General features: G+C 67.1%; 4 protein-coding genes across 4 annotated transcripts; 2 read left to right on the forward strand and 2 right to left on the reverse strand.

The window, feature by feature from the left end:
* Nucleotides 1-1,454: 1,454 nt before the first annotated feature.
* Nucleotides 1,455-1,901, forward strand: EMIHUDRAFT_69499 (hypothetical protein; the record flags this gene model as incomplete). Its single annotated transcript, XM_005793391.1, has 1 exon — nucleotides 1,455-1,901. One exon carries the CDS (start codon nucleotides 1,455-1,457, stop codon nucleotides 1,899-1,901), a length of 447 nt encoding a protein of 148 aa, XP_005793448.1.
* A 2,856-nt stretch (nucleotides 1,902-4,757) lies between these two features.
* On the reverse strand, nucleotides 4,758-5,458 carry EMIHUDRAFT_360699 (hypothetical protein; the record flags this gene model as incomplete). The annotated part of the gene is made up of 2 exons (XM_005793392.1): nucleotides 4,758-4,864; nucleotides 4,912-5,458. A coding segment is annotated over one exon (450 nt), but the record flags the coding sequence as incomplete, so codon positions are not given.
* Nucleotides 5,459-9,183: 3,725 nt separating this feature from the next.
* Nucleotides 9,184-10,124, forward strand: EMIHUDRAFT_222070 (hypothetical protein; the record flags this gene model as incomplete). Its single annotated transcript, XM_005793393.1, has 3 exons — nucleotides 9,184-9,338; nucleotides 9,469-9,568; nucleotides 9,846-10,124. 3 exons carry the CDS (start codon nucleotides 9,184-9,186, stop codon nucleotides 10,122-10,124), a joined length of 534 nt encoding a protein of 177 aa, XP_005793450.1.
* Nucleotides 10,125-10,704: 580 nt separating this feature from the next.
* EMIHUDRAFT_222071 (hypothetical protein) lies at nucleotides 10,705-11,570 on the reverse strand (the record flags this gene model as incomplete). The annotated part of the gene is made up of 4 exons (XM_005793394.1): nucleotides 10,705-10,727; nucleotides 10,832-11,021; nucleotides 11,129-11,204; nucleotides 11,488-11,570. The coding sequence occupies 4 exons, from the start codon at nucleotides 11,568-11,570 to the stop codon at nucleotides 10,705-10,707; spliced, it is 372 nt and encodes a 123-aa protein (XP_005793451.1).
* Between the last annotated feature and the right edge of the window lie 1,619 nt (nucleotides 11,571-13,189).

Genomic DNA, 13,189 nt, shown 5'->3' on the forward strand with positions numbered 1-13,189 from the left:
GAGGGAGGGCAGCACACGCCGGCGGGCAGCGGCAGCTGGCCCCCCTCCGTCCCGCCCAACGCGCCTCCGCCGCCCCCCGTCCCCCCCGTGCTGCCGCTGCAGCCGGCAGCGGCGCGTACGATGCACACAGAAGCACACACGCGACACAAACACGTGTGTAATGCACACATACACCGACGTACACTCTTGCACCCGCCCTCCCCTGCCCGACGGTACCCGAACTCGCCCTCCCCTACCCCACGGTACCCGAACCCACCCTCCCCTACCCCACGGTACCCGAACCCACCCTCCCCTACCCCACGGTACCCGAACCCACCCTTCCCTACCCCACGGTACCCGAACCCACCCTCCCCTACCCCACGGTACCCGAACCCACCCACAGGCACAAGGGCCGCCACTGCCAGGGCCTCTGCCCGCGCCTCTGTCCGCACTGCCGTACCCATACGGCATCGGTGCGGCGGGCTGGGAGGCGGAGGCGAGGGCGGAGGCGGCGAGGGCGGAAGCGGCGAGGGGGGCGCAGCAGCAGCAGCGGCACCAACCGCCGCCGCCGCCGCCACAGCAGCAGCAGCAGCAGCAGCATCGCCAGCAGCAACAGCAGGCGCAGCAGCAGCAGGCGCAGCAGCAGCAGCAGCAGCAGCAGCAGCAGCTGGCGCAGCAGGTGATGGCGTTGCGCCACCTCATGGCGCAGCAGACGCTAGACGACGCGCCGAGGCCGCCTCCTGCCAGCCCCCAGCGGCCGGTGGTGCCAGGCCACTTTTGCGGTGGCACCGCCCCGCTCGCCGCCACTGGCGCCGCGTCGGGCGCGCTGCAGCAGCAGCAATTTTCGCGGCCTCCGCTGCCGCTGCCTCCGCCGCTGCCTCCGCCGCCGCCGGCGCACGACGCTGACGGACTGCAGCAGGCGCTGTGGGCGCAGGTGCACGAACCCATTCCCCTACCCCACGGTACCCGAACCCACCCTCCCCTACCCCACGGTACCCGAACCCACCCGCAGGTGTTACAGGCTCAGCTCCAGCAGGTCCGGGCTTTGGCCTCGCCGCGGCCGTGCTGCTGTGAACGGCGCCTCTTCACACCGCACCGCTGCTGTGAACCAGGCCCAGGCCCTGGCCGCCATGGCAGTGCTCGCCCCACCCACGCAAGGGGCATGCCGCGCCGCCTCGGGCGCCGGGTCAGTCGCCTCGTCGTCCTCGTCCGAGCATTCGGCCAGCTCCGCCACGGTGCCGTTTCCCGACCCGTCGCGGCCAGGCTGCCTCGCCTTCGAGAGAGGCGGGGCAGGGCCGGGGGCGGGAGGGGGCGGGGCGGCGGGGCGGCGGCGCAGGCGCGAGCGGCTCGAGGAGGTGGAGCGGCGGGGCGGCGGCGGCGGCGGCGGCGGCGGCGGCGGCGGCGGCGGCGGGGCAGGAGGAGGGGGAGGAGGAGGAGGTGGTGGTGGTGGTGGCGGCGGCGATCGCCGTTCGGATATGAGGCTCGACCTTCCGCGCGTGATTGCCGGCGAGGACACGCGCACCACGCTCATGGTGCGCCACATCCCGAACAAGTACACGCAGCGGATGCTTCTCTCGGTGATCGAGCAGAACCACTCGGGCCAGTTCGACTTGCTCTACCTGCCGATCGACTTTAAGAACCGCTGCAACGTCGGGTACGCCTTCGTCAACATGATCTCGTTTCACCATGTCCCCGCATTTTACCGCGAGTTCCACCGCCGGAAGTGGGAGCGCTTCAACTCGGACAAGGTGTGCGAGATCAACTACGGGCGGATCCAGGGCAAGCGCGCGCTCATCGCTCACTTCTCCAACTCGTCGCTCGCGAACGAGGACGAGTCGATGCAGCCCGTCGTGTTTGCGTCGGATGGCTCCGGCACGCGCGAGCGGTGGCACAGCCCAGGCGGCGGGCGGCGAGGCTTTTGAGGCGGCGGCGGGGCGAGCAATGGCACACCGGTGGCCTCCCTCCCCCCCCTCCCCCCCCCCCCCAGACGCTTCGGTGATTTGGTCGGGAGCTCCGGTGATTCTGGGGTGGGTGGAGGGCACGGGCGGTACGGCGCCAGGGAGCGCCGGTTTTGTTCGCTTGTCACGCGGGTCGGCGGCGGGCGGCGGAGAAGGAGGCGGCGGGCTGCGGTTGCGTCAGCGGGCGGCGGCGATCGGGCGGCGGCGGCGGCGGCGGCGGCGGCGGTTGCGGCGGCGGCGGCGGTTTTCTGGCGGTTGGCCGTCGTGCCGTGTGTATTCTGCCGGCAGCCCCGCCTTGATCTGGCGGCGGGCGGCTCGCTTGCGGCCACCCCCGCACGTGTGCGCGCGTTTCGAGCGCCGCCACGGCTTTTCTGTTTTCACGAACGAATGGACAATGGTGGAGTCGCGTGCGCTCGGCCATCTAGTGCCAGAGGCTGAGCGCGCAGCGCACGTACAGAGAGAGGAGAGCTCAGCGAGCCATGTCTCCCAGGCGGCAGCGTGAGTAGGCGTCAATTTTTCTTATCGCTACTTTTATCTTGCGCGGTCAAAAATTGCTCGAGTTTCTTTTCTCCTTTTAGAAGTCCCGTGTGCCTAGTGTCGTGCCTACACTCGTACCTACTCGTCGTCTTCCTCATCCTCCTCATCCTCGTCCTCCTCATCCTCCTCATCCTCGTCCTCCTCGTCCTCTTCGTCCTCGTTGTCCTCGTCCTCGCCCTCGTCCTCGTCCTCCTCGTCCTCCTCGTCCTCCTCGTCGTCCTCCCCCGCACTGCGGAAGCGCACCCGCTCCGGATGGCCGTGGCGCTCCTCGTTGCAGGCATGCCCCTGGCCGAGCTGCCCGGCGTCGTTGCAGCCCCAAGCGAGGAGCTCGCCGTCGCGCAGGCGGGCGAGCGCATGGCACGACCCGAGTGCGATCTCGGCCACAGGGGGCAGCCCCTGCACGCGCTGCGGCAGCAGGCAACACTCGCCGCCCGCCTCATCCACGTCCTCGTCCGGATACTCGTCGCCGTGGCCCAGCTTCCCGAAGAACCCCTGGCCCCAGGTGTAGACGTCGCCTGTGTCGGTCAGCGCTGCGGAGAAGAACTGACCCACCTTGGCGTCCGCTACCCGATGTGCTAGCGCCACCCGACGCGCACGCCGGTAGCTCGAGTGCCTATCGCCATGGCCGAGCTCGCCGTAGTCTCCGCGGCCGTAGCTGAAGAGCCCGCCGTCGTCCGTGATGATCAGCCCATGGTCCACTCCGGCACAAGCTTTGGTCACCCTCGGCGGTGGAGCTCCGGGGGCGTCTAGGAGGAAGGCGACCTCGCCAGGGACATGCGGCGGTGGGACGCTCGGGGCGTTCAGCGGGGCGTCCATTGGACCACGGCAGGGCGGGCCGTTTGCCATCCAGCCCCAGCTGTACAGCTTGCCGTCGCGCGACACTGCCAGCGAGTGAGACCCGGCGCTGACTTGCACGATTCCGCCGAGCCTCGCGACGCGCTTTGGCACGTGGGGCTGCTTCGGCCAGTCTGCATGGCCGAGCTCGCCGTTGCCGCGGCTGCCGCACGAGTAGACGCGGCCGCTTCGAGACAGCATCAAGGAGTAGCCATGACCACATGATACCTGTACGATCAGCTCCCGCGCCAGCTCCGATCGAAAGTGGATCGCCATCGGCACCTCCGCTGTCTCGTAGTCATCGCGCCCGAGGTACTGGCCAAACTCAACCCGGCCGTGGCCGAGCTGGCCGTCAGAGGCATCACCCCAGCTAAGCACCTCGCCACGGCTCGAGACTGCCATGCTGTGCGAAGCACCTGCCGAGACTTGCAGCAGGCTCATCTTCGCCTCTGCCCACTCGCGACAGCCCTGTGCGTCAATGATGGACCGCACCCGCCTTGGCGACCTCACGTTTTTGCCGACCTGTTTGCCATGGCCCAGGAAGGCGACGCAGGGCTCACCAAGACCCCACGCTTCGGTGTATTCTTCGTAGTCGCTGTTGCCTCCCCAGGAATACAGTGCTGACGGTGACGGCTGAAGGCAGAGCGTGTGCGCTTCTCCTGCGGCCAGCGTGCTCCTCCGGCGCAAGAGCTCCTCCAAGAAGTCGAGCGCGTTGGCGAGCGGCTTGCATGGTGGCGGATCCGGGACTACGAGGCTCAGAAGTGCCGCGCGCCCGTACACGGCGGCCGGCACGTGTTCATCTCGCAAGGCAGTGCACACGCAGCTCACGCCACCGAGCACCGCCGCAGGTAGCCAAACGAGCACCTCGGTGACTAACACCTGCGGAAGCTGCAGCAGTGGCGCGACCTGTGCGTTGTGTGCTGTTGCAGCGGACACTGCTGCCGAGCGCCGGCGCGACCGCGTGCGCGACGACGGCCGCGAGCTGTCAGACATGATGGTCGCGTTATCTAAAGAATTTACGAAATGCCGCTCGCACAGTATCTAAAGAATTTTACTAACCACAGCAGACTGGCTCGGACTGGCACTACAAAAGGCACGGTAGGCGACGGCCCCTTATGGGCCGTCGAAGAGGCCGGCGTACTCCTCCGGCCGACCCCCCTCCCATCCTCCCCGGGCTCTCGCTCCTCCTCCTTCGCTAGCGCCCTCGCCCCCCGCCGGCGGCGATTCCGTGCGGCCGTCGCCCCTAGCCCTAGCCCCTATGTAAAGAATGCAAGAGAAAAGAAGTGTTTACTTCAGACAAGCTAACAGCCTAAACAGTCTTGACTAAACTCCAATGCACATCTCTCCCCGGGATATTCACCGCAGGGCGACTTGCTCTAGTCCCCGCACGGAACCCATGACGTGCGTGATCGGCTCGGTCATGCACACGACGCACATGTGAGTGGTTCAAACCTCGCCCACTGCCGTTGCCGCCGTCTGAGCAGCGGCCGCCGGCGCCTCGGCAACCTCAAGCGCTGCGAGGCGAAGCGCCGAGCGCCGACAGCTCCTCCTCCAAGGCGTCGATCGCGCCCGCGTGTGGCGTGGCGTCGTCGATCGTGATACACGCTCAAACGCTGCCTGCCCCTCCGCCTCCGCCGCCTCCGCCGCCCGCCGCCCGCCGGGTCAGCGCCGCCGCGTGGCACTCGCGTCCTCACTCGGCCTCAGCGCGCCACCGCGTGCGGCAGCACGTGCTCGCGCCACACGTCGGACAGCGCGCTCCAGTCCGGGCGCGCCTCGGCGCCGTCGGGCGGAGAGAGCGCGATCTGGTAGCCGATGCGCATGACCATCACCGCGTACTCGCGCGCCGCCGCGGGGAAGAGCGAGTGGCTTGCCGGCGACCACGGCGCCGCCGCCCGCCGGATCAGCGCGGCCGCCTCGCCCTCGCCGCCCGCGGCGCGCTGCAGCGGCGTCGGCCCGCCCTCGTGCAGGCTTGCGCCGCTGCGCAGCAGGGAGAGCGCGCGGGCGGCGGTGAGGGTCTCAAGGTGCGCGAGCGGCGTCCAGCCGCGGCTGGCGACCAGCCAGGCGGCGAGGTCGGCGTGGCCTTCGTTGTTTGCGGCCTCCTCGGGCGTGCCGAAGGGTGTAGCGGCGCGGGAGGCGCCATAGGAGGAGAGGAGCTTGGCAACTCGAGGTGGCCCCGGTGGCACGCAACGAGCAGCGGCGTGGCGCCTTGGGTCTGGGCTTGGTCCTTCGCCGCGCCGGTCTCGAGGAGCAGCCGGACGCAATCGAGGTGGCCATTCTGGCACGCCATGTACAGCGGCGTGACGCCTCTGGCGTTGGCCTGGTTGAGCGAAGCGCCGGCGTCGCGCAGCAGCCGGGCGATCTCGAGGTGGCCATTCTGGCACGCCATGTACAGCGGCGTGACGCCTCTGGCGTTGGCCTGGTTGAGCGAAGCGCCGGCGTCGCGCAGCAGCCGGGCGATCTCGAGGTGGCCCATCTGGCACGCGATGTACAGCGGCGTGGCGCCTCTGGTGCTAGCTTGGCCGACCGCCGCGTCAGCCTCGAGGAGCAGCCGGACGATGTCGACGTAGCCGTTCTGGCATGCCATGTACAGCGGCGTGGCGCCGTCCTCTGCGGCTTGGTTGACTGCCGCGCTGGCCTCGAGGAGCAGCCGGGCGCACTCGAGGTGGCCATACTGGCACGCGACGAACAGCGGAGTGAAGCCATCCTTATCGGCTTGGTCGACCGCCGCGCTGGCCTCGAGGAGCAGCCGGGCGACGTCGAGGTGGCCCTTCTCGCACGCGACGTACAGCGGCGTGGCGCCATTGTCCCTGGCTTGGTTGATCGCCGCGCTGGCCTCGAGAAGCAGCCGGACGATGTCGACGTGGCCCCGAGCGCACGCGATGAACAGCGGCGTGACGCCGTCATCCCTGGCTCGGTTGATCAAAGCGCCCGCGTCGCGCAGCAGCTTGGCGATCTCGAGGTGGCCTTGGAAGCACGCGGCGATCAGCGGCGTGACGCCTCTGGTGTTGGCTTGGCCGACCACCGCGCTTGCCTCGAGGAGCAGCCGCGCGATCTCGAGGTGGCCCTTCTGGCACGCGATGTACAGCGGCGTGACGCCGTTGACGTTGGCTTGGTTGATCGCCGCGCCATCCTCGAGGAGCAGCGCGGCGATCTCAGGGTAGTCCTCCTGGCACGCGATGAACAGCGCGGCGCGGCCGGTGCCGCTCGTCGCCCCCACGCTCGCGCCGGCTTCGAGCAGCAGCCGCACCGCCTCGGCTTGCCCGTGCCGAGCGGCCCAGGTGAGGAGCGTGTCTTGCTTCTCGGTGTCGAGCCGCGCGTCGAGCTGGGCCGCGAGCGACGTGCCGCGCGTCCCACACCCGGAGAGGAAGGCGCGCAGCGCGGCCAGGTCGCCCACCGCCAGGTCGGGCAGCAGGGCTCGGCTGGCGCCGCTCATGCCGCCAGAAAGAAGAAAACGCGCACGGGCCATAAAGAGCTCGGCGGCAGCTCGGTGAAGCGTAAGAGCAGGGTGTGCTCCGCCTTTTGTTTGCGCGTGTTGACAACAAAGAGATTCTGAGAATTATGGGTTGATAATTTAGAGCTGCTATTGCAATAGATCACTCAACACAAGTACGCGGCATCCACGCTCGCGCCGGCGCCGCCTGCACCACTGGCACCATGCGCGCCTGGCGGTGGCCGCGCCGCCCTCAATCCAGAGTCGCTGTCCTGCGGCCCGGTCGATTCAGGCACCGCATGACGCTGCTCGCGCTGCTCACGGGCTCCGGCGGCGGCCAGGAACTCCCGGAGGGCAGCGCGCAGCGAAGGCCCTGCCTCATACCAACACGGGCTGATTGTGGCTTCATCGCGAGCGCCCTGGAGCCCAACCCACGGGCGAAGTCGCACGCCGCGCGGGAAGCCACCGACAACGAACGGCTGGTGTGAGGGGCCCGAAGAATCGTCCGCATAACGTGGGCCAATCAGCTCGCCCCCATTCACGCGCATGTAGAGCTGCGAACCGTTGGCGTCCCAAATGATCTCGACGTCTGCCTGGAGCCGCTCGGCTCCAGCGGCGCGGCAATGGCGCAGCTCTTTGCCGTTGGGCGCGTTTGCCACAGCGACAAATGTATTCCTTGTGCCGGCGCCACAAGCGGGCGGCCCAGGTTTACCACCCTTGTTGAAGTGGATCGCGTTTCCGTTGCCGAACGGATAGCCGGCTGGCGGCGGCGAGAACGTGCGCCAGTAGCCAAACCCTTCCGGCCCACGCGAGAGGCACCGCAGCGAGCCGCCAGCCAGATACAGTGCCCAGCTCATGCCGATGCGCTCGCAGCTCACGCCCACACTCACCGTTGTCCAGTCGTCGGTGATGAGGCGGACTGTCCACGCGATGGTCCCTTTGCCCGGCAGCGGTGGGCCGGCCACCCAACCAGCGCCATTGCCCTTCTGCTGACGCACTGTGCGCCCGTCCTTGCTTAGCGTGACGTCGGACGCGAGGCCCTCGTGGCCCTGATTTGGAGCCCTCCGCGGCGCACGGAGCTCCGCAGGCCCAAGCCAGCGTTGCACGGCCTGTGGCTCGCCGTTGCCCACCGGAGGGCCGAAGACGCGCATGAACGGCGGCGCGTCCGCGGGCTCGGCCTCGTCCAGCCAGCGCAGGCGGCGCAGATGCACCCACTCGCGCAGCGCCTTGCACAGGAAACGCGCGTGCTGGCAGGTGCGCAGCAGACGCAGCACGCTCGGAGGGTCGCGTCGGAGCAGCCATAGGCCGACTTGCTCAATCACCTCGGGCGGCAGATTCAAAAGGTGCGGCACCAGCTGCAGATTGCTTGAGCGCAGCTTGATCGCCTCGGTCGGCCCGACTGCCACCATGTAACGGCCGCTGGCTTCGTGGAAGCCAAGGATCGTCGCTTGCTTCCCGTTGAGGTCTTGGCGGCTCTTCAGGTTTTCGACTCTCACAACGTCGCCTTTGGAGAAGGTCGGGTCGGGCGGGACCGTCGCGGGAGATGAAGCACCAGCCATGGCTCTGCTGAGGGAAGCGCCCAGTGTGGGCGACGCTCGCACCACAGTGTGTTCATCTTTCTACATACATACATACAGTGTGTGTCACCACACTCCTGTGCTGGCGTCCGGGTCCCAGCGGGGTTTTCTTCGACTCTTCCTTGGATGTCGGCGGAGTAGTCAATATCGGCGGAGCCCGAGTCGATCTCGGTGGAGCCCGAGTCGATAGCGGCGGATAGCAAGGGCGTGCGCCGCCAAACGCCTACTTCACCCGCCATGTCGATCCCTGCCCACTCCCGAGCGTGTGCACGTGACAAGCCCTTCCGGGAGGATGGTCAAGCCCTTCGCCTGAACGAAAAGCCGAATGCGGGCGACATCACCGGGTCGCACAGCTACACGAACTACACCAGCGAGGTCCACGAGTGTGCCTCGCTCGGCACGTGCGGCTACGTCGATGATCAACCGTTCAACTCGTCGCGGGTCGTCGGATCGCAGCTCTACAATGTGCGCCTACTGACCGCCCGGTTCCCACCCCTTCTCACGCCCGCGCAGCACCGCCCTGTCTGTTCTCACTTCATCTTTACGCACCACTCAGCAAGGCACGCGGCCGGCGACGGAGGCGGCAGAGGGGCCGGAGGACAAGTGGCGATAAACTGACGGCAAGATGACGATTAAGGTCGGCTATCAGCCGCCCCTCCCCTCCCCCCCGGGGTGGCACTCGGCAGCCGCAACAGTGGCCCGGTCCGGCCCCGCAGACCATGATCGAAGACATTCGCATCGCCAAGCAAAAGGGCAGCACGCCCTTCTTCATCGCCGCCGGGTATAACCGGCCGCACCTGCCGTTCGCGTGCCCGAAGCAGTACTGGAACATGCGAACGGCAACAAGGGGTTGTGGGCCAAGCACTCGATGTACGAGACGGACCTGCATGTGCCGATGATGATCAAGGCGCCCGGCTACTCCCCAGCGCGCGTTCCGGCTATGGTGGAGAACATCGACCTCTACCCGACCATCCTCGACCTCATCGGCGTCCCTGCGCCGTCGCACGTGCAAGGCACATCACTGTTGCCGCTGCTGATGGAGCCGAACCTTCTCCGTCGCGAAAGGCCGTTTCGCGCGGCATCAGAGCAACTTCGGGCCTGCATTTCCCCATTCGCCACCTAAAAAAAGAAAGCGGAGTGACGGCACGCATAGGTACCTCGACAGCGACACAATCCGTTACGAGGACGAGCAATTCTCCGAGTACTGCAGCCACACTTGTTGGACCATCGATACGTGCAGGCAGTCGTGCAGGGTGACCTCTTCGATCGACGGACTTCATGTACTACGACCACACCTGTAAGAGGATCGACGGACTTCATGTCTTACAGAGGATCCTCTGGCGCGCGGAGAGAGAGAGGGGGGGAGAGAGAGGGAGGGAGGGAGGGAGGGAGGGAGGGAGGGAGAGAGAGAGAGAGAGAGAGAGATGATGATGATGATGATGATGATGATGATGACGATGCCTCCGCTACGCGTAGAGAGATAGAGGCAACATGCAGCACGCTAAGGGCTCCCGGCCTGTATCCCTGCAGGAGAACTTGAACCGCGCCGACGATCCCTCCTACTCAAGGAAGGTGACTCAGATGCGAAGCGACTTGCAAGCTCACAAGAAGTCGCGAGGGTCACCGGGCTACGGCTTTACTACGTACTGGAGTCGCTGGCTAGCAGCGAGCTCGGCATTCTTACCCGAGCCGCGAGCCAACGAACTCTCTCTCTTGCACACTTCCGTCGACGTACTGGTCGTATGTGTCGATAATGTGAGCGACCCAGATAATACGGGCCTGCCACGGTACATCTGCAGCTGCAGCTGAAGATCCGTGGGAGAGCTCAGAGGCTGGGAGAGGGAAGGTGCCGGCACCGCTGCATCGCCAGCCCATGACCTTCCCATAGATTTCGCGTCTTTCAAACTACAGAAATGTGTTTCACAAATTATAAGAAAATATTGCCGTCACACCTTGGCCAACTGCGCCGGTGCGACGACATGCTGCCGCGGTCTTCCGCAAACTACTGGTACTGTCAGGCGAGTGCACCGACGACGAGATATGACCATGGGCACTTGCATGTGTGCTCAGGGCACCTCAGGGCTGCTGCGTGACGCGTGGCTCGGCTCCGCGTGTCCGCGATCATGCTCTATTCCGTGATCATGCTCTATGTGCGGGCCCGGCGGCCTGGTCTGGACCCGAGCAGGTAGAGCAGGAGTGAGGAGATAGCAGGAAGGCACATACGAGTCACCAGGCACGAGGCACGAACGGAAAGACGTACAACTGTGTGGCACAGGTACAAGCGAGGAGGTACAACCGTCTGGTGGAGTCGACGCAGAGATACACGGGCTCGGAGGAAACTCAAGTGTGGCAGCGGTGCAGTACGGGGCAGAGGTGCCGGAGCTGCAAATCAGGCCACGATGGTGACGTCGGCTGCTCGGCGGAGGGTGTGGAGAGAGGGTGAGAGAGGGTGGCAGAGGGGGTCAGCCTGTCAGCGCGCGCATGCGGAGAGAGGGGGCGGTGCGGGGCGTGCGCACCGCACGTGCTCCACACCTGGTCTGTCTGCTCGCAGTCCCAGCGCCAGGAGAGGACAAAGTCGCCCCGCAAGCCGGCGGGCACACGCAGCAAATCCGTGACCAGCACGGGAGGCAGGTCGCCGTATCCATACAAGTCGTCGGCCGGCACCGCAAACTGAGTGCCCGTTGGGCAGCGCGGCGGCGGGTCCTCCTGCAGGGGAAGGCTCCAAGAAGGCTCGCAAACGCGAACCCCCAACCCGCTCCCCTCTGCGGCGGGCTGTCCTGCTGCTCGTACGCCCGCTGCGCGCCCCACGCCACCGCCTCCTCCGCCGCCTCCCACGCCCAAGCGTCCTCCCGCGCAAGCCTCGCCGCCGCCGCACCGCCTCCCGCCTCCCTCAGGACGCGCCTCGGCAGCAGGGCGGTGCCGCCGTCACCGCCCCGTGCGCCACCCCCGCCCTCGCCGTCGCCCTCGCTACCGCCGCCCTCGCCGCCGGCCGTGTTGCCCTTGCTGCTGCCGCCGCCGCCGCCATTGCCACCGGCGCTACCGCCGCCCGCGTGACAGCCCTCTCCGAGGTCGCAGTTGCACGCGGGGAAGGGAAGCCGCCTGCAGGAAGGCTCCGGGAAGGTTCCGGCACGGCTCCACATCGCAGCTGCACGCGGGGGAAGGGGGCACGCACCGCCACTGCGACCGAGCGGGCGTGGTGCCTGGGGCGCAATAGGCACAGGCACAGGTGACAGGTGGCGGGGTGGGCGGCGGCATTGCGTTGTGCAATCCGCTCACACTTGGGGCGATGGCGCTTCCTCTTTTCCGCGCCCCCCCCGCAAGGCGCGCGATACACAGGGGCACTGGATAGGGTCGATTCCGCATAGTACGGGAGACCCCGCTCAAACTGGCATACGGCTTTATATGCTGAGGACAAGACTCAAGAGCGCGTGTGGGCCGCTGCCTCTCCGCTTGAGCACGGGCTTTTTTCACACAGGATCGGTGTGGGTCAAGAGACAAACAAAGACAAAAAACTTTTGGTGTGTTATGCGATCAAGATCCAAGTGGGCTGGAGGTTTACTCTATGTGCACACCGCCTACTCGATGGACGCTGCCGGCCTACCATGGATGCTACCGACCCGAGACCGCCTAGATAGCCCCAATCGATCGCTGTGCGAACCTCCTCCCTCCCATCCAACCCCCCCCCCCCCCCCCCCCCCTGCCCCCCCAGTCTCGACCCCTCCTCTTGACTTCACCCTTCGCGCCTGCGCCCGCGCCACTGCTGCAACTCCAGCCCTACTAGACCACCTCACTGCTGCTGCGACGCGGCCGCCGCACGCAGCGCCGCGCGCTCCTCGCTGTAGAGCCGGTCTAGGATGGCAGCCTCCTCCGCCTCCGCCTCCGCCTCGTCCGCCGAGCTGTCGGCCGCGCCGTCTCCGAGGGTCCCGCCGGGCTGCCCGCCACCAGGGTACCCGCCATCGCGCGGCATGTACCCCTCCCTAGCCTACAGTGAATACGCCAACCTCAGGGCGGGAGCTCTGTGTGATGCGCAGTGTCTTCAGAGACGGCGGAGGCGGAGACCGCGGGAGACAGCCTCATGCGGCCGAATACAGTTGGAGTACGTACCCCCCCCCCCCCCCTCGGGCGCTACTTAAAAGACGAGACTGCGTCTTCCGCCTCTAGACTCCCGCGCCACCCTCGTCGGCGCGCCTCCCCGGCTCTGCACGAGTGCGGCCGGCACGGGACGAGCGGCCGGTGGCGCCTGCTGTGCGAGTGCGCCGATTGACCCGCGGGTCATCTCGGGTCATCTCGGGTCATCTCGGGTCATCTCGCGTCATCTCGCGTCATCTCGGTTCAGCTCGGGTCATCTCGGGTCATCTCGCGTCATCTCGCGTCATCTCGGTTCAGCTCGGGTCATCTCGGGTCATCTCGGGTCATCTCGGGTCATCTCGGGTCATCTCGTTGTCATCTCGGGTCATCTCGTTGTCATCTCGGGTCATCTCGGTGTCATCTCGGTGTCATCTCGGGTCATCTCGGGTCATCTCGGGTCATCTCGGGTCATCTCGGGTCATCTCGGGTCATCTCGTTGCCATCTCACGCGCTCGCCGAGTGGGGCGGGGAGCAATCTCGGCCAATCTCGGCCAGTCTCGGGTAATCTCGGGTAATCTCGCGCCTCGCGCGAACAGAGGTACACATCGAGAGGAGACGTCGCCGCCGTGCCGTCGCATGCCGCCGCCTTTTCCGCCGCCTTTTCCGCCGCCTTTTCCGCCGCCTTTGCCGCCGCCTCCGCCTCGTCCGCCGCCGCCTCCGCCGCCGCCTCCCCCGCCGCCGCCGCTGCCGCGTCCTCTTCAGCCGGAAATGGCTCCGCGGAGTCGGCGGAAGGAGCGGCGCCGGCG

This window comes from Emiliania huxleyi (assembly GCF_000372725.1).
Source record: "Emiliania huxleyi CCMP1516 unplaced genomic scaffold EMIHUscaffold_101, whole genome shotgun sequence".
Classification (NCBI taxonomy): Eukaryota; Haptophyta; order Isochrysidales; family Noelaerhabdaceae; genus Emiliania; species Emiliania huxleyi.